Source organism: Rhyacophila brunnea, unplaced genomic scaffold (assembly GCF_057557595.1).
Source record: "Rhyacophila brunnea isolate RB1 unplaced genomic scaffold, BYU_Rbru_1.0 scaffold_11, whole genome shotgun sequence".
In the NCBI taxonomy this organism is placed as follows: Eukaryota; Metazoa; Arthropoda; class Insecta; order Trichoptera; family Rhyacophilidae; genus Rhyacophila; species Rhyacophila brunnea.
In genome coordinates this window covers 13,516,234-13,544,172 of record NW_028232763.1, presented here as the reverse complement: position 1 = coordinate 13,544,172, position 27,939 = coordinate 13,516,234, and the positions used below count along the sequence as shown (strand labels likewise).

At 36.3% G+C, this 27,939-nt stretch overlaps 1 protein-coding gene across 2 annotated transcripts in view; it reads right to left on the bottom strand.

The window, feature by feature from the left end:
* The window catches only part of Dscam1 (Down syndrome cell adhesion molecule 1), a 275,607-nt gene extending 255,349 nt beyond the window's left edge, over positions 1–20,258 (bottom strand). For both annotated transcript variants that reach the window (XM_085959122.1, XM_085959094.1), the window contains exons 1-2: positions 20,146–20,258; positions 17,282–17,534 (exon numbers count right to left, since the gene is read on the bottom strand). In XM_085959122.1, the coding sequence (XP_085815248.1) occupies positions 17,282–17,360 (79 nt within the window). In that variant the 5' untranslated portion in view covers positions 17,361–17,534; positions 20,146–20,258. The remainder of the gene's footprint in view (positions 1–17,281; positions 17,535–20,145) is intronic.
* Between the last annotated feature and the right edge of the window lie 7,681 nt (positions 20,259–27,939).

Genomic DNA, 27,939 nt, shown 5'->3' with positions numbered 1-27,939 from the left:
ATAGTGATCCAAATATTATGAAAAGTTCAACTATCAAAGCATCACGGCATAAAATTAGTAATACCACGGTTATACACAATTTATTGTACCTACCTATTGTTATAATTTTCTTAGTTCATTTAATCGTTTTTAATTTAATTTATTTTCAAATTCACCTCTTATGTGTTCATTCACTGAATTGTTTACCCTATATTTTATGGAGAATAATAATAACTTCTATTTTCTACATACTAAATTATCAACCTCCACTTTTTGACAGGACGGCATACAGTTATATAGGCACGTAGATAATAATTTTAAGGCCGTAGACAGGAATGAACGTTTGATGGCCCAAATATAGTATAATAGTATGTATGTAATTAAAGTTAGGGTACAAGTCGGTTATCCTGGATACAGCGGCAAAGACATTTTGAAAATAGCCTATATACTGGATTATTTGTTAGGATTACCTAATCTAACTTAAACTAACCCAAACTAACAAATAATCCAGTATATCGGCTATTTTCAAAATGTGTTTGCCGCTGTATCCAGGATAAACATATAGAACAAAAGTTAGTGAAGTGGAAGTTTGTCGAGGCTGTTTTGATCGGGTTAATTTGTCTTTGAATAATATTGTGACTAGAAATTTTAACAATTCTTATTATTTTTAACATTGTATATTGTTCATAATTTTCGCGACTACCACGTGAATAGACGATTTTTTTTTTACTTATAACATTTTAAACACTTAACATAAATATGGATAAATTGTACAGTTACTAGACAAAGATTAAATTTGATGTGTGTCAGAAGTATCTTAGGCATTTTCGCTCGTATGCTTTCTTTATATTATTATGAAACTATATTTATTTTAAAATCGCTTTATAAAAGGTAGGTACGTCAAAACAGTAATAAATATCTGAAATAATTACACAACACTATTTCAGAAAGTGGAGGTTGATATATGTAGTCCATTGACATATGCTCCAATATCGCAAACAAAAATTATTGACAGCAGAATTAACACAGATTTTGTCTTCGTACCTGGCGAACCTTTATTTTCAATGTATGTGTGTGTGTATGTATTTTTTAATCTATGCAAGTACTGTTTCAAAAATAGTTCGATTTATTTCCGCGTTAGCAGCATATGTCGATAAAGTCTTGTCAAATATTCATTTTATTTACAATCGATTCGTTAATATACAAAAATACAAGATTAAATTTAAATAACTAGCCTAAAAATTAATAAATAATATTTTTAATAGAAACGCTAACCGTTTTTTGCGATAAATTATGTCTGAACCGAGATGTTTCGATTTTAATTGCATGCTTTCTAACCTCTAAATCGATGTTTTTTAAATTTGAAAAAAAAGATATAAGGATATAATAAATTCCAATTAACGTTTAGCGTTTCCCTAGGTAATAGATTTACGTACATTTTTATCGTAATTTTGATAATAAATCTTATGTCATTCATTCTTACCACCCGATAGAAATGTACCGAATTTGACACGTATTTTTGGTATATAGAACTCCACGATACATCTTAATTTTTTATTTTATTTTTCTCATTACTTTTGAATATATATTTACCGATTAATAAACTTTTCTAGCTATTTTTCGATAACAACTTTACATAGAGACATCACCTTAAGTCAATGGTAAATATTTTTAGTTAATTAAGTAGAAAAGATGGTTCTGTGTGTTGTCTTAAAATGTGGTAGCCATACTGATAAGCAAGAAGATGGTATTACGTTTCATAGGTAAGTTGATACATGTTCGTGATAATTTATTTGTATTTTATTATATATTTTAATATCAGTGACCTAGTGTTTCTTTAAAATAACTTAAATTATGGATATCTTTACCTAACGGTTGCATTTTAACCGCTTAAAAATACTATATAACGTAAAAAAATAGAAAATTATATTTTAATTCTGAGCGTCTAGTGCGAGCACTTTGGGCGAGCACTAGCGAAATGGTCTATGGTCTCGAACATTTGTAGACGAATGCGTTCGCTCGCCCACAAGCCAAACGCAAGGCACGCGGCTTCATTTAGCAATGCAACGGGTGGCGTCTAGATGTATCTATAGTCTAAGATATAGAGCCTAAATAAATGAAATTGAAGCAAAAAAGACGACTGGTATATTAATTTTGAAATTAGCTATAAGTGACTTCGTATTGCAAGTTCATTTTAAGAGAACTTCACACTACCTAAGTACCTACTGCTATGACATTTATTTTCAGATCGTATAAAAGGACAACCGTCACGATGAGTAGATAAGCAACCAATAATATTACACTATTTAGTTGAAAAATCATGTAATCATAATGAACATAAAAATGGCAGCCATTGCACATGTAAGAAAATCGGAATGAGCGATCTGACTATTTAAGGGGGGACATGCTCGTCGAAGGTCAAAATTGAGTTTTTATTGTATTTTCAAACCATGATCCTGGACACTCCTTAAACGTTGTAGATAATCTCTTTATATAATTTTGAAGCCTTATTATCCTTTATAGTTATTTTAAACATTTGATGACTGCATAAAGTATTTTTGTTACATAAAATAGTATTCTTTTAAACCTCTCGCTCTAATGTTTTAGAATATAGTCATATTTCGGTACATAACTGTGCAGTGGTGTTAAGATTTTTTACATTTATTAATTTTTAAACGCATTTATAAAACCATTAGCATAATTTATTACGAGATAATTTTTGTAAAATATTCACGATAAAAAATTATATTGATAATCTCTGTGATCCCAAATTTGACAAGAATTAGGCATTTTATTATTCAAAAAATCGGCAAGATTAACACATTTCAAGATAATTCTAAAGATATTTATTATAAGCTATGTCTTTGACCATTCAAGTGTGATAAACATCTTATGAATAATGATTGCTTTATAATAATTATTGACCTAAGAATAAGGTAGTGATTTTTTGAAATACGCCATTTCTTTTGTCATTCCCCAGTGGTTAAGCTACAACATACGGCCGTAGCCATAAATTGACAAACTATAATTAAAGTAGGGAGTAAAATGATATTAACGCGCGTGTTTGAACATGTACCGTTTAAAAACAAAATAAAAAAAAAATCCGTTAGGTACATGTTCAAACACGCGCGTTCACATAATTTTACTCCCTACTTTAATTAGAGTTTGTCATTTTATGGCTACGGCCGTATGTTGTAGCTTAACCACTAGGGAATGACAAAAGAAATGGCGTATTTCAAAAAAACACTACCTTATTCTTAGGTCAATAATTATTATAAAGCAATCATTATTCATAAGATGTTTATCACACTTGAATGGTCAAAGACATAGCTTATAATAAGTATCTTTAGAATCATCTTGAAATGTGTTAATCTTGCCGATTTTTTGAATAATAAAATGCCTAATTCTTGTCAAATTTGGGATCACAGAGATTATCAAAATAATTTTTTATCGTGAATATTTTACAAAAATTATCTCGTAATAAATTATACTAATGGTTTTATAAATGTGTTTAAAAATTAATAAATGTAAAAAATCTTAACACCACTGCACAGTTCTGTACCGAAATATGACCATATTCTAAAACATTAGAGCGAGAGGTTTAAAAGAATACTATTTTATGTAACAAAAATACTTCATGCAGTCATCAAATGTTTAAAATAACTATAAAGGATAATAAGGCTTCAAAATTATATAAATAGATTATCTACAACGTTTAAGGAGTGTCCAGGATTATGGTTTGAAAATACAATAAAAACTCAATTTTGACCTTCGACGAGCATGTCCCCCCTTAAGAGTTGTGGAGTTAACCAACTTAACCAAAATAATTTCAAATGTCATAAAACGTATGACACTCCTTCCATGAACTATAGTCAAATTCTTTGACACATGTAATTGCCTACCTACTTTTTAAAAATAGGATCCACTTAGCTCACACGGTTTACCTACATCCATGTGTTTTATGGTGTTTATATTTACTTTTCATATTGTGCAGTTACTTATTTCTATGTTTTTTGCATGTCATGTTGTGAACGTATTGAATTTATAATTTGTAATGAGCTGAATTCTTGGGTCGAGTATTTTGCTACGATCTACAGACATGGACATCAACATCAGTCAGGATCTGAGATATACCAGTCGTAAAACGCGGGAATTGTATGAAAACGACAAATCTGCCGACAGCGGTAGTTTTTTTAGTGGTAACGGTAACGTTTCACGAACGGTGTGTACCGTGCCTAAGGATTTTTTAAATTGTATATAATAAATAATGTAGGTATCAAGAATGCTAGTACCGAAGTAATTATCCTTGCTTAGACAAGCAGTAGTAAAAACAGGTAATTGAGCTGTCCGTTAAAAATTCAAGGAGTGGTGCAATGGAAGATAACATCATAATTAGTCATGCTACTTAGCCAAATATGTAAGCACTTTAATTACAGAACAAAAAGACACGTGATAATTTAATCCAGCTGGATTTCGAATCTGTGCCATAGATTATTAGCGGGCTCGCACATACAAACTAGATGTATGCGCAACCCATCAAGTGCAAGTTTAGTAAGCGAGGCCGCTTAGGGTGCAGTGTAACATTCAGTTACAATAACCAAACGTATATGCGGAATCATTATTTTCTCGTAAGTGGATTAACTACGATTTATCGAAATCTATAAATAAATGGGATTATAGTAGGCTAAAATAAGGAGTCACTGTCGGAATTTTGATTGATAATGGTCGGCCCATTGTTTCCACACATGCCGCCTCTGCAGAAAAATATCGGCTTAGCTAGTAACTATTTTTATTTTTACTATTACAATAATACACACAAGCAGTTAGTCAAATGTTTTTAAATTGGCAGATCATATTCCATGTCAAACATCGCGGGGTCAATCTCGTGTGATGCGATAAACAGTGGTGGCAGATGTTTATCAACCCGAATTTATAAAAATAATAGTAATTCGTAAAATCTTACTAATAACTACCATACTAATGAATTCATATTTATATATAGAGTCACGGACTCTAAAAACAATAGAACACTTTACAATTTATGCCTTTGAAATGTGGTGTTGGCACTGAATGCTAAGAATTCCTAAGACAAGATCCAGAACGATCACATAAATCAACCAGCGACTATTTATACGGCTTTGCATGTATTACGATGGCTAAACTCCACCACACTATATAGCAGAAAGTCGCCTATAGCAGTACCTACTGGACGGTTTGGACATGGGGATTTCATGAAGCAATGCGCGTCAACCAAACATGGGGAAATACGGTATACAGTCAACCATACGCCATGGTCACCGAACAGATTAATAAGATAAATATGCGAAAGACAGTCGCCATATACCATGACTTTAAAGACAGTTTTGGTTTATGACTTAACGACGATCAGACAGGTATTTTTTGACCCCTCTCCATCAAAAGGCCGTACTTCAACTGATGCGGGCCCCACATAATAGACCCACTAGCCTGCTTCGAAGTAAAAAAAATATAAAGAAATTTTAATATCTTATCACCCGAAGAGACCCGAGAAGTTGCAAGACAAAGTCCAACTTTTGTAGCGCCTTTTTACAAACGGTAACCATATAGCCATTATACGTCAGTTTACTGTCAAACGTAATGCCAAGATCCCTGCATCGGCATGCATTGAATATTGGCCCTTGCCCTTGAGGCAAGAGTAAACGACAAAATATTCTGCCCTTCCATGGAAGAAGGTACTTAGTAACTCGCTAAATTTGTGAAATTAAGTTTTGAATGCCATCCGTTAGGTAATTTTGAAATCTATAAATGTTCGTTTCACTTTAAAATCAGTATTATCACTAAAATACCGTTAAAATCCTTTGTGAAAAAAGTGACATCTGCTAAAATGATACACATTTCTTAGCAAAAAGGCAGTAATTGCACCTATTTATTGCAGTTACTGCTTGTTTATTATTACTTTATATTTTAACATTCCACTAATAAAAAATATAACCGTTTTTTTTTATTAATTCACAGTACTAAAATTTGGGAAAAAAAAACACATTATGTCGTTTATCTCGAAAGTGTGTGAGAGTCAGTTACTGCCTTCTTCCTTAAAAGGGAAGTATTTCTTTTATCAATATTGCAGTAAAATTTGATAAAGGTGACAACCTCCAGGAAGAATCATCTCGAACGCTTATAATATGCAACGGTATATCACCACAATAAGTAATATATCGTCTCTGTTCTGGCAGAACACACTAACTGGAGAATACTAGTTTTGAGTAATTTGACTTTGAAGTTGTTAAAATGTTTGAAATGGTCTATCATGTGAGTTTATTAGGTAATCGCAAAAAAGGTGACTTTAAAATAAAGACTGTTTATTTATTAAAAAGGTTTCCAGACGGTAAAGTTTGAAATAAGGAACATTTTGGTATAACTCACTCAATATGTCATTTTTTCGAATTAGTGTCTTCTGCCAGAACAGTGACGAATGTAACATATAACTATCGTTTCATGGCATCTTCCGCAATGAAAGAGGCTCGATCGTTTAGCTTTATCGTCATGTTTTATTTAGCACCCCACTGGTCGCAGATGACGATGTGTCAAGTTAGGTCGTCGAAATTGAGCTCACCCACGCCCTGCCACTGAATTAGTTTCATTTCGAAATCGGCCGAAGCTTCCTGTACCAAAGTCGGGGGACGAGGCGGGAAGAAAATTATCGATCGCACCGCACCATGCTGCCCCGTTATAATGTCCTGTTCTTCCAGTCGACGGCTTTTATTTACCTCTGAGATGTTGGCAGACAGTGCTTTTATCGACGGTGCGCCAGAAATTGAACGTTGAGTAATACACATCGAAGTCATATCCAAATACATCATCAAACTACCAATAAGTAGTGATTATTAGTACAGTCGAACTTGGTTATTACGAGGAAGATGGGACCGACTGAATTTGCTCGTTATATCGTTATATAAAATTTTACGCGCCACGTTCTATTTAAGCATAGAACATAAAAAAATCTGAAAACCATCGTAAAAATCTCCGAAACAAGCATGGCATTCATAAACTACTACAAAAGAAGTTGTTTATTGTAATAAAGTGCTGAGCCGCCGGCGCTGGTAGGTACCTACTGACTTCACAAACCTTGGATTTCTTACATGCAATTTCAACCATATGCGTGGATAATTTTTCAATGTTGTCGGCGAAAACACCAATCAGGTACATGGACACTTAACTAGTGTCATAAACGTAATCCGATACCGGCGGAATTGTCTAGTTCAGCGATACTCAACCTGCGGCCCTTTAAGCTTTTATGTGCGGCCCGAAACACATTTATTATCAGGAATTTCGTATATCGTGAGATTCGTTTCGACTTTGACGCACAGATAGTGACACCCGAAGAGGATTGTCATTATGGTCCACATCAGATCTGGTATAAGAGTGTTGCTATTGCACACGATTAATTTAAAAAACACGCATAATTTTTAAAATCTCAAAAATGTTAGAAAATGGGGGGTTTCATGATTTTTTTCGTCACACCAGTAGTGATGCGGCCCGCGTTACTTTACAAATATATGTATTTGGCCCGAAGAAAAAAAAGGTTGAGTATCATTGGTCTAGTTTAACTGCCCGGTCGGATTATATTGCGTAGGATCGAAAATGTTGTTTTTATACGATCGACACATTAACAGTTTTTAAGTAGCTCGTTATAAAAGAGAATAAATGAATGGAGAAAATCATAAACTAAAATGTCAACGAATGTTTCCTCATTACATCCGAGATCTCGCTATTTCCGTGATCTTAATTACCAAGTTCGACTGTATTAATCACTGACAAAAAAATATTTAATGTGTACGCTAATACTAAAATAAATAAAGCACAAAAGTTTTCCAAACATAATCCCTACACAGGCCAATAGCCATTCGTGCGAATTGATTGATTATTCCACCCGTAAGTAATGTTTGTATAAACAAAAATAATCGGCGCCGCAGTTTGGAAAAACAATAACGATTAATTTATATTAAAGATTATTGAAACGGTGGAATCAATAATAACAACAATTAATGGTCAGAAAATACTTACATAACTTAAGATTCGCACATGATACTCGTACTACGCTAATCGGTGCTGATGACAGAGAGCTCACAGAAGCTAGAGGAAAGAGTCGTAAATATGGCCTCTTCAAGACGGTAGGTACTTCAGTGAAACGGCAAATAATTTTCAACTATAGGTGCGACGAAGTTTCGGATTGGCTGGCAATCGGAGAGCGAAAGTCGAGCTGTGAACACGTCAATTTGTTTTGTGATGGCGACGGGGGAATTAATTCTTAAATCGTGTAAAGATGACTAAAAACGTTACCCATTTACTTGAAAAAGAAAACGACAATGAATATATTATTATTATTAGTAATAGAACAATAAACATAACATTAAGGTGACGCATCAGTGAAACGCCAAATAATTTTCAACTGTACGCGCGACGAAATTTTGTACTCGCTTCGCATTCATTGAGAGAACGTCGAGTCAGACACACGTCACTTTGCTGCGTGATGGCGACGGGCCAATTAATTCTAAAATCGTGTAAAGATGACTAAAAACTTTACCCATTTACTTTAAAAAGAAAACATGTCAATGAATATATTATTATTGTTACTAATAGAATAATAAACAGAACATAAAATGGACGTATGTTGGATTTATATGAGAAATAATATTTCGTTTGACAGGCGTCATTTTCACCCGCGACCCGCAATCCGCACATCGCCTAGCAACGATCTTTTTAGACCGTGCCTCAACTAATGCATGGCCTTAAATGGACGCATGTTGACTTTTTATGACAAATTATGTTTTGTTCTGCACGCGTCATTTGCACAATCTTCGCGTCGCGTAGTCACGATCGTTTTAGACCGTGCCCCAGCTGAAGTATAGCCTTGGAATAAGACCAAGTTAATAGTTATCTATCGGGCCAACCTTCTGCCCGCAGCATTTATATACTCTAAAATGAAATCGAGAAACCATGAACGAGTTCGTATATCTGCGATCGACCATTAGTGGAAAAGGTGGATGTGAAGCAGAAATAAAAAAGACAGATTGCTAAAATGGAATTTCAATTACTACGAAAATTATGCTTGTGAAAAGATTAATGTTCTCCATATTCGTGTATGGTTTCGAGTCATGGATCCTGAGGGCAAGGGAACGAAAGCCAATCGATGCTTCCAAAATGTGGTATTGGCGCCAAGACCAGGGAACTGAAATACCTAACGGGTGTGGATAAGCAGGCAACCGATCTCAAGTGCGGAAGAGTACGGGATAAACTTAAACACGTGTCAAGAAAACGTCATACGTCGAATACTGAAAACTACTCTCGGTTAATACATTGACGCTCATTTAATATTTGTATATTGAAGGTTGCAACACACACTATTGCACATCCATAATGCGTGTTTCATTTTCGTAGGACACTAACACATTCAAAACCCTGCGTCAAAATGTAGTGTATTGGAATATAGCCTATCGGAATTATAATTATTAATCTGTTTTGTGATATAAGACGCACACAGAACAGATAATAAATAGAATATCGATAGGCTATATTCAATACGCCGCATATTGATGCAGGGTTTTTGAATGTGTGAGTGTCCTACGAAAATGACGCACGCATTATGTACGTGCAATAGCGTGTGTAATACACCACATTAAATGAGCGTAAATGCATAAACCGACAGCAGTTTTCAGTATTCGATGTACAACGCATTCTTGACACGTGTGTAAGTTTAACCCGGATTCTTCCTTACTCGAGTCGGTTGCCCGGATATTTCAGTTCGCATTATTTCTGAGTTACCTGGAAGACGCATTAGCGAGGAAAAAAACAAATACAAATTAACGTAGTTTTGAAATTGATACTTTTGCAACGCATATATTATAATAAATAGTAAAATTTTCCGTTATTTTCACAGGTATTACGTTTATTACGAAAACATAAAAAAACATATGGGATGATTCTGGCAGACTAAAATTGTGGTGTCATTTTCTTTTTCCCACACTTCGTCTTTAATACGTCAATGTCTGACATTTAAAAAACCCTGATATCCCTGTTATGTTATCAAAAATGATAACAAAATATTTCCAAAATTTCAAAATCTGACGTGGGAATGTATTCAATGAAAGGCTTCAGTACCTACTTCAATCATTTGTATTTATATACTACTATTATATATTTTGTGTTACTTTTATTACGGCATGTATGACTTTTTGAGTATTTTTAGCAAGTAATTCTTGAACAAGAGAAAAAATCTTTCACGACCCCAGATGTATAATATAGTACATAAGCACCTTCTCATAATATAAGTATCATTGAACATATCTTTCTGATGAATAATCAGAATCACTGATGTGACGCCAGGTTTTATCAATTGGCAGATATGTGTAGGTATATTATGACATGACAATAAGTATCCATATCTCTTACTGCGAATAGATATCGAAATGACAATCCAAGATAAAGAAATTTTATTTATCAAGAGGTTAATTATCTATTTTAAGCGATTTCTTCTATGTAAGTATATACTTACGGGTAAGTTAAACAATAATAATTTATACTGCGATGGTCAAGGAATACTAACATAAGGGAAAGGTGTTGTGATACCTTTTGGGTGTGGCTGTGCTGGCAAACCGCGAGTCAGAGTATGGCCATAATAGGTTGAGCAAGTGGCTAACATCCATTTCTCGTAAAAATAAAAATCTGTTAATACAAACCTCCACTTTGAGAAGGCCCGCAGGATCAGACATGGTCATTTTTGGTGTTGTGGCTGTAAGAAGGTGTGTACATGTGTTATATTGGTAGTATTTGAAGACATTGAGAAGGTTTTGTATTGCTTGCGTTGTATGGCCTGACCGTGCTTAAAGGCCATCCATGGGCTGCAACCGTATGCGGTTTAGATCCGTGTGCCATACTAAACTAATGATTTTTGTTCATGAAAATATATTTCCACTAAATTTGTAAGTGTAAGTGTATGGTATAAACGGATACGATCAGATGCTTATAATATACTTTGTGGAAATATATTTCCATGACTAGAAAAGATAAGCTTAGTATAGCACACGGTTCGAAACCGCATACGGTTTCAGTCACCTATAAGTTGTAAACCAAATCTAGTTTTGGTGTATGGTGATTGGACTTGCATGTCCACCTCATTAATCTGTTTTGTGGCGATGGTAACAGGCAATTACAGTGCCACAAATTTATCTGAAGAATTGATGGGGGAGCCACAGTCGAAAACTACCCAATCAAGACAGAATCTGAAGTACCCAATATAGCATCGTAGTTTGTCCGTTCTACAGTGATAAGTTTGTGGAACTGTAACTTATACATTATTGGACGCAGCATGGTGTGAAGAATAAAAGGGACGTTTTCATACAAATTTCATTCTTTCGTAAACAGGTAAATATAAATGAGTGGTTACAATCACTGGCGGCCCCCTCTATAGGTCATTCGGTCATTGACCTGCCAAAATAAATACCCTAAAAGTGCGGCCACACCGCGCAACAAGTCGCGCGACAACTCGTTAAATTTTACGATAATTATCATAATTGCTTAAGAAATTTTACGATAATTATCATGCTTATCGTAAAATTTAACGAGTTAGTCGCGCGACTTGTTTTCGGTGTGGACCCGGCATTACAATCGACATAATAATATTAATAATATTGTGCAATGTCATATATAATAATATTAATAATAATCGGTGGATTTGAAATTATATGGGGCGCGCGATATTGTGTCAACCCAGTCTATTGGGCTTTTTTTGTTTGGGCGATAATTCCCCGAACAAAAATATTTGTGTTCGCCGGCAAGTCTGAAAATTGACCAAATTGAATATTTTATAAAATTTTCTCTCTCGTTTCTCATACATAAGACAGAGATCGATATAACACAAAATACGAGATCGAAGCTTGTAACGGTGCGTGAATTACTGTAATATCGGCAAATGCTCCGAGTGTGAGACAAAAGATTTTTTCACCTAATTAAATGAAACAGAATGATAACACTGACTAGATAATTGGTCTCAAGACGCAACTGTGTATGCGGTTCGGATTTGTTGACAGGTTTTGACGCGAATGCCTTTGGTTATTTTAATAATATATAAGGAGTTTTTGGTGATTTATAACATTTTTGTGAAGCAGTTAGTACGCACGCAGTAGCAATTGAAGTCTGTGATACAATTATAATGGAAATGGAAGCACGATTGTGCATCAACGATCATCTCATTATATCCGATTTGTTCAATAAGAAAATTACACTGATTTTAAAAAATAATTTTCCCACACGTCAAGTAAATTTGGTAAAAACTGTTAGAAGAAATAAACATAATCAAGTTAAAAAAATGAATTATTGGTGTTTGTATCAACGAGATGATTTGCATGGCGCTATTAGTGCAGTTTCTCTTCTACATTTTTTACTCAGCAATAATTTCAACGAAACATTTTCCGAGTTCGATCAAAGTTCTCCAATTTATTTGCGTCATACCAATGACAACAGTTGAAAGTGAAAGATGTTTTTCCACTCTCAAAAGAATAAAAACCTTTCTACGCAATAGGGCCAGGATAGACTGACCGCTCTTGCAATGCTCAGTATTGAAAAAAAATATGTGGGAAAAAATAGACAATTTTTATAATCGTGTGATTGATGATTGTTCAAAAAGCAAAGGAAAGAAAAGTGTGGACCTGATTTACAAAAAAATTATTAACGCCGCTTGTGTGCAATTTCGGTTAACGATGGGTTGGCGTTATGAAAAACGGACATTTTTTGAGAAGGGTTAGTAGGTACCGACCTATAACAATTTCTAGCACTTATTCTATAATGTATAAAAAGTCAATTTGCAATACGTCTTTTCAGTAAGGCAAATTAAAATAATATATTCAAAATTGACCTGCTATGTGTTTTTCCGGATTAAGCCGCCAATGGTTACAATATAACTCAGAGATTGTTAGTACACTCGGCTAGTTTACTCAACCGTGGGTTGCAAGTTCAAATTCTACCATCGGTATCAAATAATTAACGATGACATTGTTCTTTTTCAATAAATATGTATTTAAAATTTAAATCCAGTGCAGTAACTAAAACGGCATGAAATCGATGACTTACGACACTAAGTACTTACTACCTCCAAAATTGAAGGTCCATATTATGCGCTCTTGGGTTCCTTTAAAAGGAAACTTCTAAGGAAGATTTTGGGACGCAAGCAAGAACGAGGTCTGGGAAAATAAGCCACATTGAAAAGTTATACAGTATGTACGATGCACAAAGGCTTTCCATTTAAAATACTTAACACGAATCACGTGGATATGACAAGTCCCACCGAACGTCAGATACACGGATATTCGAAAATAATCCATACCGAACACACAAATGGGAAAACCGTTGTGGGTGGTGGACGCGTTGGAGCTGCTAGAAATCACGATGCCTATAACTGAAGAAACGAGGAGCGTGGAGGAGGTCAAGGCTCTATTGGAGAACGAAGACGAATTTTAATAAGATATTAGATAGAATAGTAGCAATAATTTATAATAGCGCTGTCTTGCACTATTTCAAATATTAATCAATTACTGATGGTTCATTTTCTGTAAAGAATACAAAAAGTACGAATGTCTGCTAATCGAAATGAATAAAATGCAATTACATAGTTTCCCGGGGATGAAACTTTTCCGCCCTCGAAATGCGCCAATGTCAATAAACTGCGGATCTATAAAACAGTCTGTTGGCATCACGTTGGTTTGCGTACGTAAATGTTTCGTGAGCCTTGACTGTCTGGATCATTTCTCCAGACAAGTCTATCAACGGGAAAAACGAGTTGGTTGGTTGGTTGTGACAAAGAAGTCCATTCATTGAACACGGCTACCAAAATTACGCTGCTTGAGGTGTCGTCGATCGACGGGCCAAAAGCAATTATTTAATAACAGAGAACCCATTGTTTTATTTTATTCGTGTCATTATATTTCGCTGGTTGAATAATGTCGTCGTAAATATTTATTACAAGCCCTCGAAATAATATAATATTTTATTGCTTTGTTATGAGAGACGCTGTAAAAATAATTGTTTTGTGCTGCTTGGGCCTCTTATTACATAGGTGAAGGGTAATGCGCGGCGAGAGACGTGTGATTATGGTTATGAATACGCCGACTTCGCCCGCTCGACGCGTTCTGTGGGCACCATCGCTAATATTGGCCTGCAGCTAATGGCTAATCCATTCCGAGGATTCAGCCCTCTCATACTGTTATACTTAATTCCTAAAATAAAAATTTAATGCAGTGCAATGTTCCCGGGGAATTTTTAGAGTAGAAATCGTAAATAGTGAACGAGGAAATTTCATCTCGAAGTTACCAGATTGTAGATAAAATAATCCTTCCGATAATTATGATGAAAATTTTTTCATTCGCATATCGCAGATATAAGACCCATTTTTATTATCTATAAAAATAGTTATCCATTAAGTAATGTTTATTAAATATTTAGCACCTTCGTCTGGTTATTATAGGTACCTACTTTGTGTGGAAAATTCACAGTTTTTCATTTATCAGCATGTATGAAGAGATCTGTGATTTTTAACCAAGCAAAAACAAAAACGGAGGTCCTTGGAAATTTGGTTCAGTTTTGAGGGGGCTATAAGGGCTAACTTTTTGTTACTGCCCTGGCGCTAAAATGCCTTTCTACGCCCCTGTATACCTACTAAGTACAATAATAATTTGTATTTATTCATTTATTATTAGTACTTATGCATATTTATTTCTCTAGACAGCAAAAAAGTTCTTGTTATATCGTGTTTAAATTTCGAGTAATTAACTAGACCTATAATTTGAATTTATACTTCGATCGTATTGTCTATGGTTTGGTTAACATGGCCTGTAGTCGACGACACGACGCTGCAATAAAATACGCCTTCATCTGCAACGTCACGCTCGCATTTGGCGGGAAAAACGATTTTCATGCTTTCCGTTCAAGCTTCTCGCATGTGATACATACATAGGTTTTCAATACCTACATAACGAGTACCAACTTGACGACGAGAAAATTTAATGACGGTACACTTGAACAGAAAAACTACTTCACTCGGACCAGTTACTTAGTGATATTTTTTTTATGAATATGTCACGTAATCTACAAAAAGTAACCACGAAGAGTAGGTACTTACTGATTAATATATTATATTATTTATGAACATAACTACTTTTTAATTGAGTCTTATAATTTATAATGTATTTGGACGTTTGGATTAGAATAACCAATGGCGTATCTGTAACTACATTATTAATTAATGAATGTTCGTAGAACGATTTCACAATCAATAAGAACTGTCTGCTAGTGAACGCCAATGACTTCGTCCGCGTGAAACACGGAAAAAAATATAGTAAGCATACACAAGAAGAAATATACGGATTCGTATTAAAAATTGTTCAATTTCTAGGCGCGCACTTCTCAACCCGCATTTCATATCATATTGTTAGAAATGCATTATTTTCTATAGGTTTATCAGAATTACTACAGTCTACACTGCAAAGGGCCATGACGCCCGATGACAGTAATGTAGTAAAACAGTAATGTAATGCAAGTAGAAGTAAAATAATCACAAAAACACCCAGGCCCCGAATGAAGATCCAGTGCCTTACGAAGGGGGCTGCGAGGGCAGTCCGACGAATGTAGTCTATCTATCTATACGCTCAGCAAGGTTCATCAATATCGGTCCGTTTTTTTTTTTTTAAATTACAACCGAACACACGGACTGACACATATATACACTCCAATTTTCTTATTAGTACAGTACTTTCTTGTTGTAAACTTCTAATGGATAATATTAGTTTACGTCGAAATAGCGAAGAAATGAAAGTGGCCAACGTGTGTTATTTACACATATTGTTTACGTAAATAAACTTTTTTGTTTCATGTAAAAATTAAAAAGTTGAAACATTATTTTGTTATTGCAACTTAGCCTGATATTTGCCATAATGTTGTATGGTTATGTTATAATACTGCTCCGCGTGAATTTTGACAGTTCCCTCCCCTCACCCCCCCCCCCCCCTGAAAACGGCAATGCGCAAGACAAGGTTTTAAAAACATTTGAGATAGTCTGAACATGTCCTATACCTATATTCAATTGAAAGCACAACGATTGGACAGGTAAGTACTTAATTATGTTATTAAAATCATGACAGGAAATAACAACAGAAGAATCAAGGGCCGTCAATTTTGGGGACCATTTGCGCGCGTCCGTTGTTTATCAGACGAATTATTTCGCTTTCCTGAAAATAACAACTGAGCTAGTGCTGTTCCACTGCGGTACGCAATGCACGAATTTCAAAAATGCACTACCGGAAATGGTTTTTTTTTCAACAAAGGGCGGTGTGTCCGTGACTGCTCTAATGCAGTCTACAATCTGCGCGACATTGCTCATTTTTAGTTTCATGCATAAATAAAATACTCCTCTCCTGAAAGTAAGAAGGTAGATATTACAGTTTGTAATCAATATTATTTATTATTAGATTATTACATATAAATATGTTGTCCATATAACCCTGCAAATAACATTAAAGGAGACTATAACATCACCACTCAAACAGATACGTACATATATACAAAAATAAACCAATAATATTAGCAGGTACGTGTCACTGTAATCATCAACAATACTAAGTATATTTAGTTAACAATTATACGATGTGATACCTATATGTTTTTAATTTTTAAGTGGTGGCTGCTCAAAATCAGTCGGTACGTCGGGCATCATTACACACTGTTGTTAACTGTCAATTTTAGGTAGAGAGATATTGTATTAATTTAAAATAACATTCATTGATTGGCTGGCAAAACAGTGCTACTGAGCTCAGTACCCGAGAAAGCTAACAAGCATCGAAATTCAAAGTAGTAAACATATATATATTATTTTATAACATAATGATCATGGCCGTTTTCGTCCGCTTCAATAGAACATTCTCAACTACTGATCTTTACTAATACGCTGTTCATTGTAGAGGTACTTTTCTATTGACAAAGCACTTGACTGTCAAGCAATATTGTCCGATTTCTGACCGCTCCTTGATTCAGCCGCTCGTATGCGATGCACACATTGCGTATTATATAGCGTAGCGCTCCTGGTACTACAAACTATTCTCAAAACAAACGAAATGTCATTATACCCATGTTACCGCATTTCCAATCTATCTGGCTCCAGTTTTGACTAATAATAGACTTGTAGGTACTTACACCAGCCTACTCATAGACGAGAGAATACTCTTTAATTCATCTCAATTAACGACTTCGTGTATTCAAATTAACAGTTAAAATATCTCACCTCCAGCGAGTATGATAGCCATAACGATGGCGGACATCCACACTACACTACTCCCACACATCTTCAACTTCACCCACATGATGACACTTGTACACCAGAAACACTGATCACTGAACTTGGCACGAAAGGATTTTTACTGTAGCACCGGCAACACAGCACGGACACCTGTGGAAGGCTTAGAACAGGCTGGAGCCTGCGAAGGCTGAGCCACCAGAGCCTGATGATACAGGAAATACCACTCGCGGTCACGACACTGAAAGTAAAATAAAAAACATTTAATTCATATGAACATAGATAATAATATTATACTCTGCTGAAGATCCAATGAATGAACCATTATTAGTAGTAAGTACTGACATGTATCCCTGAACTATCTTAGAAATAGAGAGCATCAGTTGTTTATTCTGCCAGTGTGCAGAACCAATCTGCCACTGGTAATGCCAATTGGGAGGGCGATAACTATGTTCAACCAAATTGCTTCGGGTTCAACCAAATTCTTAAAATAGGGTCTCCTTAGCAAATTCGGGGTGCTTCTTTGAACTTTTATAGATGTATAATAATTGTATTTTCACTGCTTTTGTATGCTTATAGGTAGATATTATGTTCTCTTTTTATATTATCATTTTTATCGCTTTTATTACTTTTTCTTCTTCTTTATAATAATGTTTCATGCAATGATGTTATGTTTCATATCATGATGTGAACGTCTCCAACTTACAATTTGTAATGTCCACAACGTGTTAAAAAATAAATTGAATTGGATTGAATTCTATATTATTATCCGATATCTTCGTCTTATTAGACGAGCTTAGGTAATTATTCAACCTAGGGTATTTGATAGAATTTGAATTAATATTCCAATGGATTTAAGTTTTGTACAATCTGTAAAACTCAGTTTTTAAATTATTGTCATGGCCTCCACATCCTGAAGCGGGCCCCCAGGCTAGGATCTTTCGGCGGCCCCCTCTACCTATCGCTAAGGATAAAGACTGTGTGACGCTCTACAGTAGCGTTTTCCAAATAATGGTGTAGGCGGTAAAATTAATGTGTATATTTAGAGTTTTTTGTATATTTTAATACATCCATTTGAATTACGGAATTGTTGGGTATCGATACACAATAATTTACATAATTTTAAATAATAATATTAATGAAGGAAAATAGCGCTGCGGCGACTTTTTTACTATTATAGCACATTTGTGATGTGTGTTTATTTCACTAATCTGGTCGACTCACCACGCCGGGCCCCCAGGCAAGAGCCCTATCAGCCCCCCCTTGTGGGGGCCATGATTATAGTACATACAATAAAATTAATCCTCGGCACATAAATTTGATTGTATATTTTTATAGCAGGTCTGGTCAAATATTCTAATACAGGGGTGCACAAATGATAAGTACCTAATTCCAAATAATAATTATTGTAAGAACGTGCCGAGAATTAAATTCAGATTTTTTTAATGCCTCAAGATAAGAATAATATTTCCGCTAACGGTGCAGACTGTTGGCCAATGTGCTCGATCGTGGGGAAGAGGGTGGTTGCACGGGCATGCGCATGCGTATCGAGCTTTTCACACGTGGTTTGCAAAAGCTCGGTCAACGAATTCTAAATGATGAGGGGAATAAATTTGGGAACTTGCATAGAATAAACGTGACTCATTTTTATATGAGTAAGTATGTCAGTGACAAAAGAATCAAATAATTATTATATTATCAATAATTTTATTGCATTCTCATTCAATATTTATGGTTTTTTTTATTTATTATTATTATAAACCGGTTTTAGATTATATCGATGCTCACGAAAATAGTGATCGATTTAGAATATTTTATTAAGCATAGAATTACTAGGTAATAATAATATATGGATGAAGAATGACGGAAAACATGGCAAAGTTTTGATGTTGCTAACGGATGTAAAATCTTGTCTAGACCAATTTATTGACAGACGCAAAAAACAACATAAATTATCATGCTTTTCAGGATTTTAAGTCTTCAATTAAGGAGCTACAAATCTCGTCGATAAAATGGAGAAATACCTACCAAGGAAAAATTATGATATCACTAAGTATTCTGCATGCGAAAAAATACTTAATAAACATTCTGAAACTCGTACAATTAATTACGGGCTACTAAATTTTGATGCATCTCAATACACTGCATAATAATATTCTTTATTTTATTATCTAACCAACACAACTCATGTAATTCATGCTATTGTTTTAATTAATTGACATCTTGTCAAAAAAGGCGAATTAATTACCTAAATATTTCTTAACTGTAAGTAAGTACTTAATTGTTTTAATTCGTCAATATAAAAAACCTACATGTGTGTTTATGTTTTAAAACTACTTAAATCTATCAATGGACAGTGACAGGATGTGTGTGTCTAAATGGGCGTTACTTGCAGACAAATTTAGATTTAATTAAAAATATATATTCAAATTGGTGGGGATTTTAGTGGGCGTGAAAAAGCTGTTTCGATTTTATTTTTTTTGACAGCATAAAATGTGATCTGTAGATATTATGTCGATGTAAACACGGAACTCATTCAAGTGGAACGAACGATAGCATGTCTCGCGGTTTGGGTAATATTATCGGTGTTATTGAACCAAAACAAAAAATATGAATGACATTAAAATTGTATCAGTCATGTTATTTATTTTATAAGTTGACAGATGCACGCATTTATGCTGGGTACAACGACTTGCCCGAACCACTTTCGTTTACCCCCTTTTATCGATTTTGGTAACTCGATGACAGCCGGGCGTCTCCACGCAGAAATACGCAAAAAACACTTCACTGACATAAAAACATGACACATTTATTTCAATGGGGATGTACGGAACAAGAGCTAATACACAAACCTGCAATTAATCCAAGTTGTTACACTGTGCACTAGTAAACACAATCGGAATAGTACGCGCGTGCAAAGAACGGCGAACACACCACCAACCAGCTCGGCGCTTGGCTGATGAATGATCTACGAAATTAAACGAATATTTACCGAGCCCCTCCGAGTGACCGCGAACCACCCTTTTGTTTACTTGAGGAAGCGTGCGTCGACAACCATTCTTTCAATGATATAAAATTAATAAACCGATGTTACTTTGTTGTATTTTTAGCTGCATATAAATTAGAATATCGTTCATATAAGCACACATTCCATTTTTCTTAACCCATTGGAGGCAACTTGACGCCGCTGTTACAAGATGCAGGACATGATGAAAATCAAACATTTTGAATCATATTTTGATTTTTTTAAAAGTTGAAATTACTTTATATTATTTGTATCTATCATTTTATGGTGTTAGTTATATAGAATCAGATATACCTATTTGATTTTATATAATCTAGTTTAAATTTGTCAAAATAATGATCAGTTCGGTAGGTAAGACGTGTTTGAGAGAGTGAAAAAAATAAAATGGCCCTCCATCTTCTAAATATAGTATTATATTTAGTTCTAGTTTTAGTATATCTTTCTTTTATCATATTTTTTTACCTTTATAATTCTGTATAATATAAAAAATACAAAAAAAAACTATATTTGACACGTTTTCTTGATTCCACAAAATTAACTTAAAATATAAATTAATAATAGATGAAAACAATACCAATAGATAGATATTTAAAGAATTTATTTGAATTAAATGAATAATAAATTAGTTATATCAATTTTAGTAATCACTGTACCCTTTTAAGTGTTCCTGCAGAATCCACCTTGTCTCAAAAGGGTTAAAAGACCTCAGACATCCCGTTTTGTTCGGACGTTTAGTGCGCATATTTTTTATGGTACTTACCTACTTAAATGCCTTTATGTTGTTTTTAGTATTGAGACACCTTAAAGTCTACCCGCACCAGCAAACGTGCACATGTGTCATAAGGCGCACAATAGCAGGCCGTTACACGAAACTGTAAAATTTTATGGTTGTGCTAGTTATTCCTAATACTTTGAATGCAATACGGTAAACTGTTTGTAGACAATGATTCTGTTGTATATTGAAATAAATCATAATAATTTGAACGAAATACGCAATTGAAATCTTTATTTATTGCTTCTTAGGTACCGTACCGTACTGCATTCAATGATAATCAATAACTAGCACTACTATCATAATACGCAATTCAGTGCCACAGCCTGAATATAGTCTTCTTTGACTTGCCTTGCCTCTCCTCTCAGAAACGGAAAAATACCAATTATTTGTGTAAATGGGAAATTACTTCTTATTCACCGTCAAGACTTCATGACAGCCTTCAAACGGATTGACCCCGCTTCTTTCGGCATTCTACTACATGTACCTAAGATATGTGGCCACTGTAAAACCCGTGGCACTTACGGACACCAATGATCCTAATATGACCGCTAAGTCATTCTATTACGACTTATGGATACCAGAGCTCGCAATAACTCATTGGTGAACACCCTTAGTTATATCTGCAGACCTGGTGTTTATCGTAATATGCAGTGTGGAGTGTCAGACTATGGGGAACGTATCAGGAAAAGTGCTATATTCCACGGTTAAAGCGACTATTAGTAGGTGGAGTAAATGTAGAAGTAACCCCGCCACCCTCCGCCGCCTTATAAATCAATTAAAAATATGATGGATACTTTTTTAAACGGATCCTCCCCAAATCATTTATTGGTATGCGCACCTGACCAGTTGGGAATCTCTGGTCTATATGCAGTATGACAAAACCTTATTCATTGTATACAAACGAAATTTCCAAAATGGTAAAACCGTAAAAATAGTCGTGAAACATTATAGATAATCTTTTAAATATATTTAAACGTGGTGCGTTCGTTTTACAACCTACAATATACATCTACATTCATTTCGTGTGCTCATAATATATTTTGTGGGTTAGGTTACATTATTTATAATGCGTCATATTATTTGCTCGGTCTTATGACTGTAGACGCTGTGTAAAATTACACATATTTTTATCAGCATTATTATACATATTACCAGTGGCGCACCCAGGGGGGGGGGGGGGGGCAAGGGGCCCTGGCACCCCCCAAAAATGAAAATTATCAGAATGATTTTAAATATTGAAATTGAAAGCCAATAAACTATACCTTTGAGCAATAGCAATGGCAAAGCCAATAAATAAAAACACAGCAAAAAATGATTTGTAATAATTCTTTTTAAGCACCCTTTTTAGAAAAATTTCTTAGATTTTAATTTCTAACACAAAAATTTCGAAACACGAATGTCAGGTTTTTTTAGAAACCCAATCCCTAATGGAACTGTCGAAAAATTCTCGGTGTCCACCCGAATTCCGGAGTGGTGTAGGTCTGGGGAGGGCTGACAGGGCTCTAGTCTGGGGGCCCGGGCTGTGGGGGGCCCAGCGTGTCGGGTTGACCAGATAAATGAGATAAACACACATCATAAATTAGCCTTAATAGTAAAAAAAAGTCGCCTGCGGCGCTATTATACTTCATGTCCATGAACATTTTCAATTATTTATATAATTGTGCAATATATTTTTTGATTATTATGTGTCAATACTCGACAACTCCATTATTAAAGTAGATGTATTAAAAATCGCCAATAATTCACTGTATAAGTACCCTTAATTTGAACTAAAACACAATTTGAAAAACCTTAATGTAGTGTTTCACACTGCCTTTAATCTTAGCGGTAGGTAGGGGGCCCCCCCAAATATCCTAGCCTGAGGGCCCGCTTCAGGATGTGGGGACCATGGTGTAGGTACACCGAGTGCAATAGACAAAAGACCGATAAACGAGAAATTAGGCTGTGAAGACGAAAAAGAGCCTATAGGACTAATTTACATTCTCCTCCTTGCCCCCCCCCCCCCCCAATATTAAATCCTGGGTGCGCCACTGCATATTACATACAGGAAGATTTAAAAATATCATAACCCTAACTTATTCCTTTTTTCTTTTTAGAAGTTTTCTTAGTACACAAAGCTTCGTACAGAGATCTATAACAATAGTAATATTTTGAAATCAATAAGGCTAACATTAATATTATCGTTTTTCCAATAAATTATTGAATTGTTTGGTATTTACACTGGTAAAGGATAATAATATCTTCTAAATGCCATTATAATTATTAATTAGCACATGTTTGTTTATAAAAATAACGTGTTATTAAGAAGAGAGTAACATTTTTTATCTGTATCTGAAAAAGCTTATTTCAAAGAAGCAGTTTAATTTAAAAGATTCCTTTGATTGTTGTAATTGATTATATTTTATACAGTTTAGCGCCAAATTATTAAATCTTTGGTGTTTAAACTCTTTAAAAAATTCATTACCCGATCCAACCGTTCGACACGATATTTTGATCAAACAAAGCGTAAACGTGTCAATTGACGGAGTTATATTATATTATATTATTTAACTTCTAAAACATGATGATAAATAATAAAATTATTAGTATGTCAATGTCAAATTATTATTCGAATTTGACTTTGAAGTCTTTGAGATAAGGTTTGCTCTTTCTTCTTCGCGTGAGGTTATATTCTACTAATTTATTTTCCTTTTTCTTGTCGTTGGTCATTCCTCCGTTTTTATTTACTGTTCATACCCGCGCGTCTATTTTTTATGTATAGAGTTTGGGATCCCTTTGTCTTCATTAAGGATTTGACTTTCTTATTGTTTACATGTTACGTCTGACAGTTCATTCTAACTATCAAAAAAATTATCTTGGACGAACGTTAAGTGATAGTTAAGTGAACGTTAAGTGATCAGTGATTATGACGCAACATCTGAATGACCGTGAGGAGGATATTTTAAAAGCAATGGACACCAGGCGGCGAAGCAGAACTGCTACAGGAGGAAAAGTTCAACGTACGAGCGTCGATTAAGATGCTGATGTTTGAGGTATCCTCATTACGAACCTTATTTCGGCAGGGGGACCGGCAAGGAGTGGCACAACGCCCAAAAAACAATTCTTGGCGGCCCCTACGGTCGTAGAGTTAGGTCTAAATGACAAATTGCGTCGGTGCGACCACTCGTCATCAGCTAACCATCTGACGGAGAGGACCATCGCGGCCCTCCAGAAAGCGATGTTTTCCTAATGGGACAGCTTCTGAAAGGGTATGCAAGGGTTAGTGGATTGGGCAACGAATCCTCAAAACATCATAACAGCGATGAGCCTGTACCAAAAAATCGAAGAGGGTTTTGGGGACAACGCATAATAAAATTTGCGAGAACATGACTCAGATCCTTAACGGAAGGATACCTTCACTCGGGAGGCACTATCAAGGATTCCTCCAAGCTGAGAGTTCCGGAAGGCCCTCGAACTCACATTATGGCCGGGGTTCTCCCAAGGGGCGACCTCCTGTGGGAAGGGAGTTCTCCATCGGAGGTACGTGCTCCACCAGGGATCCGTACTCTAAGCGAAGGTGACCACATCTGGACGACCAACAACATTGGGGGCCGCCTAAAAGACTTTCGTTGAGTCTGGATGGCGTAGTGTACCCCCCCCCCCCCCCACATTGGTAAAAATAATAGCCGTAGCTCGCATATTGGTAAGTCCTTCTTTACTTTTACGGAAAGAATTAAACGCAACAATCAGCAGAGGTCACTCTCGAGATCGAGGACTTAAAGAACTCAGGGGTTCTAGAAGAAGCGGGTCAAACCCCTAGTTTTTCTCTCAACCCTGTTTCTGATCAAACAAGAAGACGGGGCCCTATGCCCTGTTTTCAACCGAAAGCGTTAGAATGCGTTCCTACAGCCAAAGCCATTCAAACTAATTCACCATTACGAGGTTCCAGCCGTCTTACAAACAGAAGACTGGCTAGTAATAATAGATCTAAGCCAAGCGTACCTCCAGGTACCAATGGCTTCACAACATCGTCGATTCGTTCGACTAGCCTACCAAGGGGTGATCCTACAATTCACGGTCTCCCGTTCGTGCTGCCAACCGCTCCGATTATGTTGGCATCCCTGACCAATTGGGTCGCCGAACGCCAACAAAAGAATGGCTGAGAATATTCACTTACCTAGACGACTTTTTAGTAGCCAACCAATCCGAGAAACAGTCTCGGTTCAGGTGGAATACAGGATAACCTTCCTACAGTCTTTAGGGTTGTTAATAAATATTAAAAGATCCTGTCTGAACCCAAGCCAACAATGAGGGTCCCTGGACATCACGTAGAACACACACAACAAGTGGAGGTTTCTGTCGCCGGAGAAGTGTGTAGCACTCTGTCACCATCTGCTAATGCAGGTACAAAAAGGCAGTTGGTCCCTCAGACAGGCACATATCCAATCCCTTCTGGGGTGACTCAACTTCACATCCTACCTCCACGAGGAAGGTTGTATTGCTGACGGCTACAACGCTCCAGTCATCAATATGGCCGACGTCCCATCCTCGCTAATTGATGACAATCCCACCACAGGCCCAACAGGACATCATGTGGTGGCCCTAGGCGATAGGATCCTCAGATTTGACACAACGCAGGTACAAAAAGGCAGTTGGTCCCTCAAGCAGGCACATGTTCAATCCCTTCTGGGGCGACTTAACTTCGCATCTTACCTCCACGAGGAAGGTTGCATTGCCGACGGCTACAAAGCTCCAGTCATCAATATTGTTCAATACATTCTCGCCAATAGATGACAATCCCACCACAGGCCTAACATGACATCATGTGGTGGCTCCAGGTGATAGGCTCCTCAGAGTTGACACACATCAATCACTTCCTGACGACAGACGCAGCTGACACAGGCTAGGGAGCCCAACTGAATGAATACCACCTATCAGGTACGTGGGAACAAGACCAGTTAGCATGGCATGGCATTCCAACAGGAAGGAAATGTTTGCAATTCAATCTCAGGTACAATCAATCATAGGATCAGATCTGCTTCTGCAGACAGACAACAAAATAGTAGTGGCATAATTACGTCAACAACGAGGGCGGCACAAAATCTGTCACCCTCCTAAACCTATACCGACAGATACTAGCACCTCATCAACACCGCAACCACCCCCCTGTTTCAAAGATGGGGTGTTCCCAAGGTGGATTTATTCACAAGCGAAACAGCACATGTCATTGCAACGTATGTGTCACGAGACGTTACAGACAGTGGCGCGCTGTTTCACGACGCCTTCAGCCGAGTGTAGGACTTCAGACTGGCATGGATATTTCCCCCACCAAACATACTTTCACGAGTCCTAGCGCACCTGAACTCAGCAAAAGGGAAGTACTTACTAATGGCACCGAGCTGGAACCAATGCTTTTGGGGAGTGGACTTACGAAAAAGGGCGATAGTACCTCCTTATACAATGCCTCACCTACATACGATACTAGTAGGTATGGAGACCAACCGTCCACCTCCAAGGACCCAGGGCCTGTCCCTTTGTGGGGTGGAAATAACATCAAATTGAATGGTGGAAGAAAGGGCACTCCTTACTTCCAGATGGCGGCCTTCGACTCTAAAAACTTACAAACCAGCTTGGAATAAATGGAAGACAATGACATGGGTAACATGAACCTAATGGATCATAATGGCCCTCAACCAATGGAATTGGCCAGATACCTAGGCTACATGCACAACATGGAGGGTTTGTCGTACAACACCATCCTGGTGCATTAAGTCAGCCATAGCCACATTTTGCAAACCGATTATTATTGTAGATATCAGCATCAACGTGGTAGTACAATACAATGTGGTACAGGCAATTTCGGTACATAAAACAACACCGGTGGAGTACAACCTATTCGAAACCTCTCGCAGGACAGCTACTTACTCGGCTGCTTCTCGCATCGGGATGAAGGGTTCATGGATTAGTGGAAAAAAGTGACCACATAATTGTATGGCCAATGTTTGGCTCAAATACAGATACCGCCAAGGATCGTCAATCGGAATGGAAGCTAAGCGCTTCCACGTGTCAAAACATCGACCCAGTATTCTGGTTACGGAAACTTGTCTGCATGTTAAACCCATGGAGAGGGGAAGGTGGGGATATTTCGGAATTATTTATATCTTCAAGAGGATCACCAAAACCAGCCACCAGGACAGTTATAGGGAATTGGATAAGGTCAGTACTGTTGGAAGCAGGGGTACAAGAACCACAAGGCACTGTCCGCTCAGTGGTGGCTTCCTTAAACTGTAAATATACCCAATAGATGATATCTTAAAGAGAGGTAACTGGCGTAGTGAGCCGACATTTCACGACAACTACCAGAGAACGATGGATACACCACCATCATAAAGGGAAAATAACCCATTAACTTCTCTATTCAACCATATACATGGAAAGTCACGATGGTCTATACCTCATCAATGAATCATTGTCACATACAGGAATTTGGCATACCCAACACCAGGTGATAACAAACAGATATCTCAAAGACTTCAAAGTCAAATTCGAATAATGAAAAGAGTTTTACCTACCAATAAAACTCTTATTATTCATGTTGACTTTGAAGTCCAGGTAACTTCTACCTGGTTCCTTGAGTCATATCATAATGAAGACAAAGGGATCCCAAACTCCATACATAAAAAATAGACGCGCGGGTATGACCAGTAAATAAAAACGGAGGAATGACCAACGACAAGAAAAAGGAAAATAAATTAGTAGAATATAACCTCACACGAAGAAGAAAGAGTAAACCCTATTTCAAGGACTTCAAAGTCAACATGAATAATAAGAGTTTTATTGGTAGGTACAATTCTTTTCATTATCATT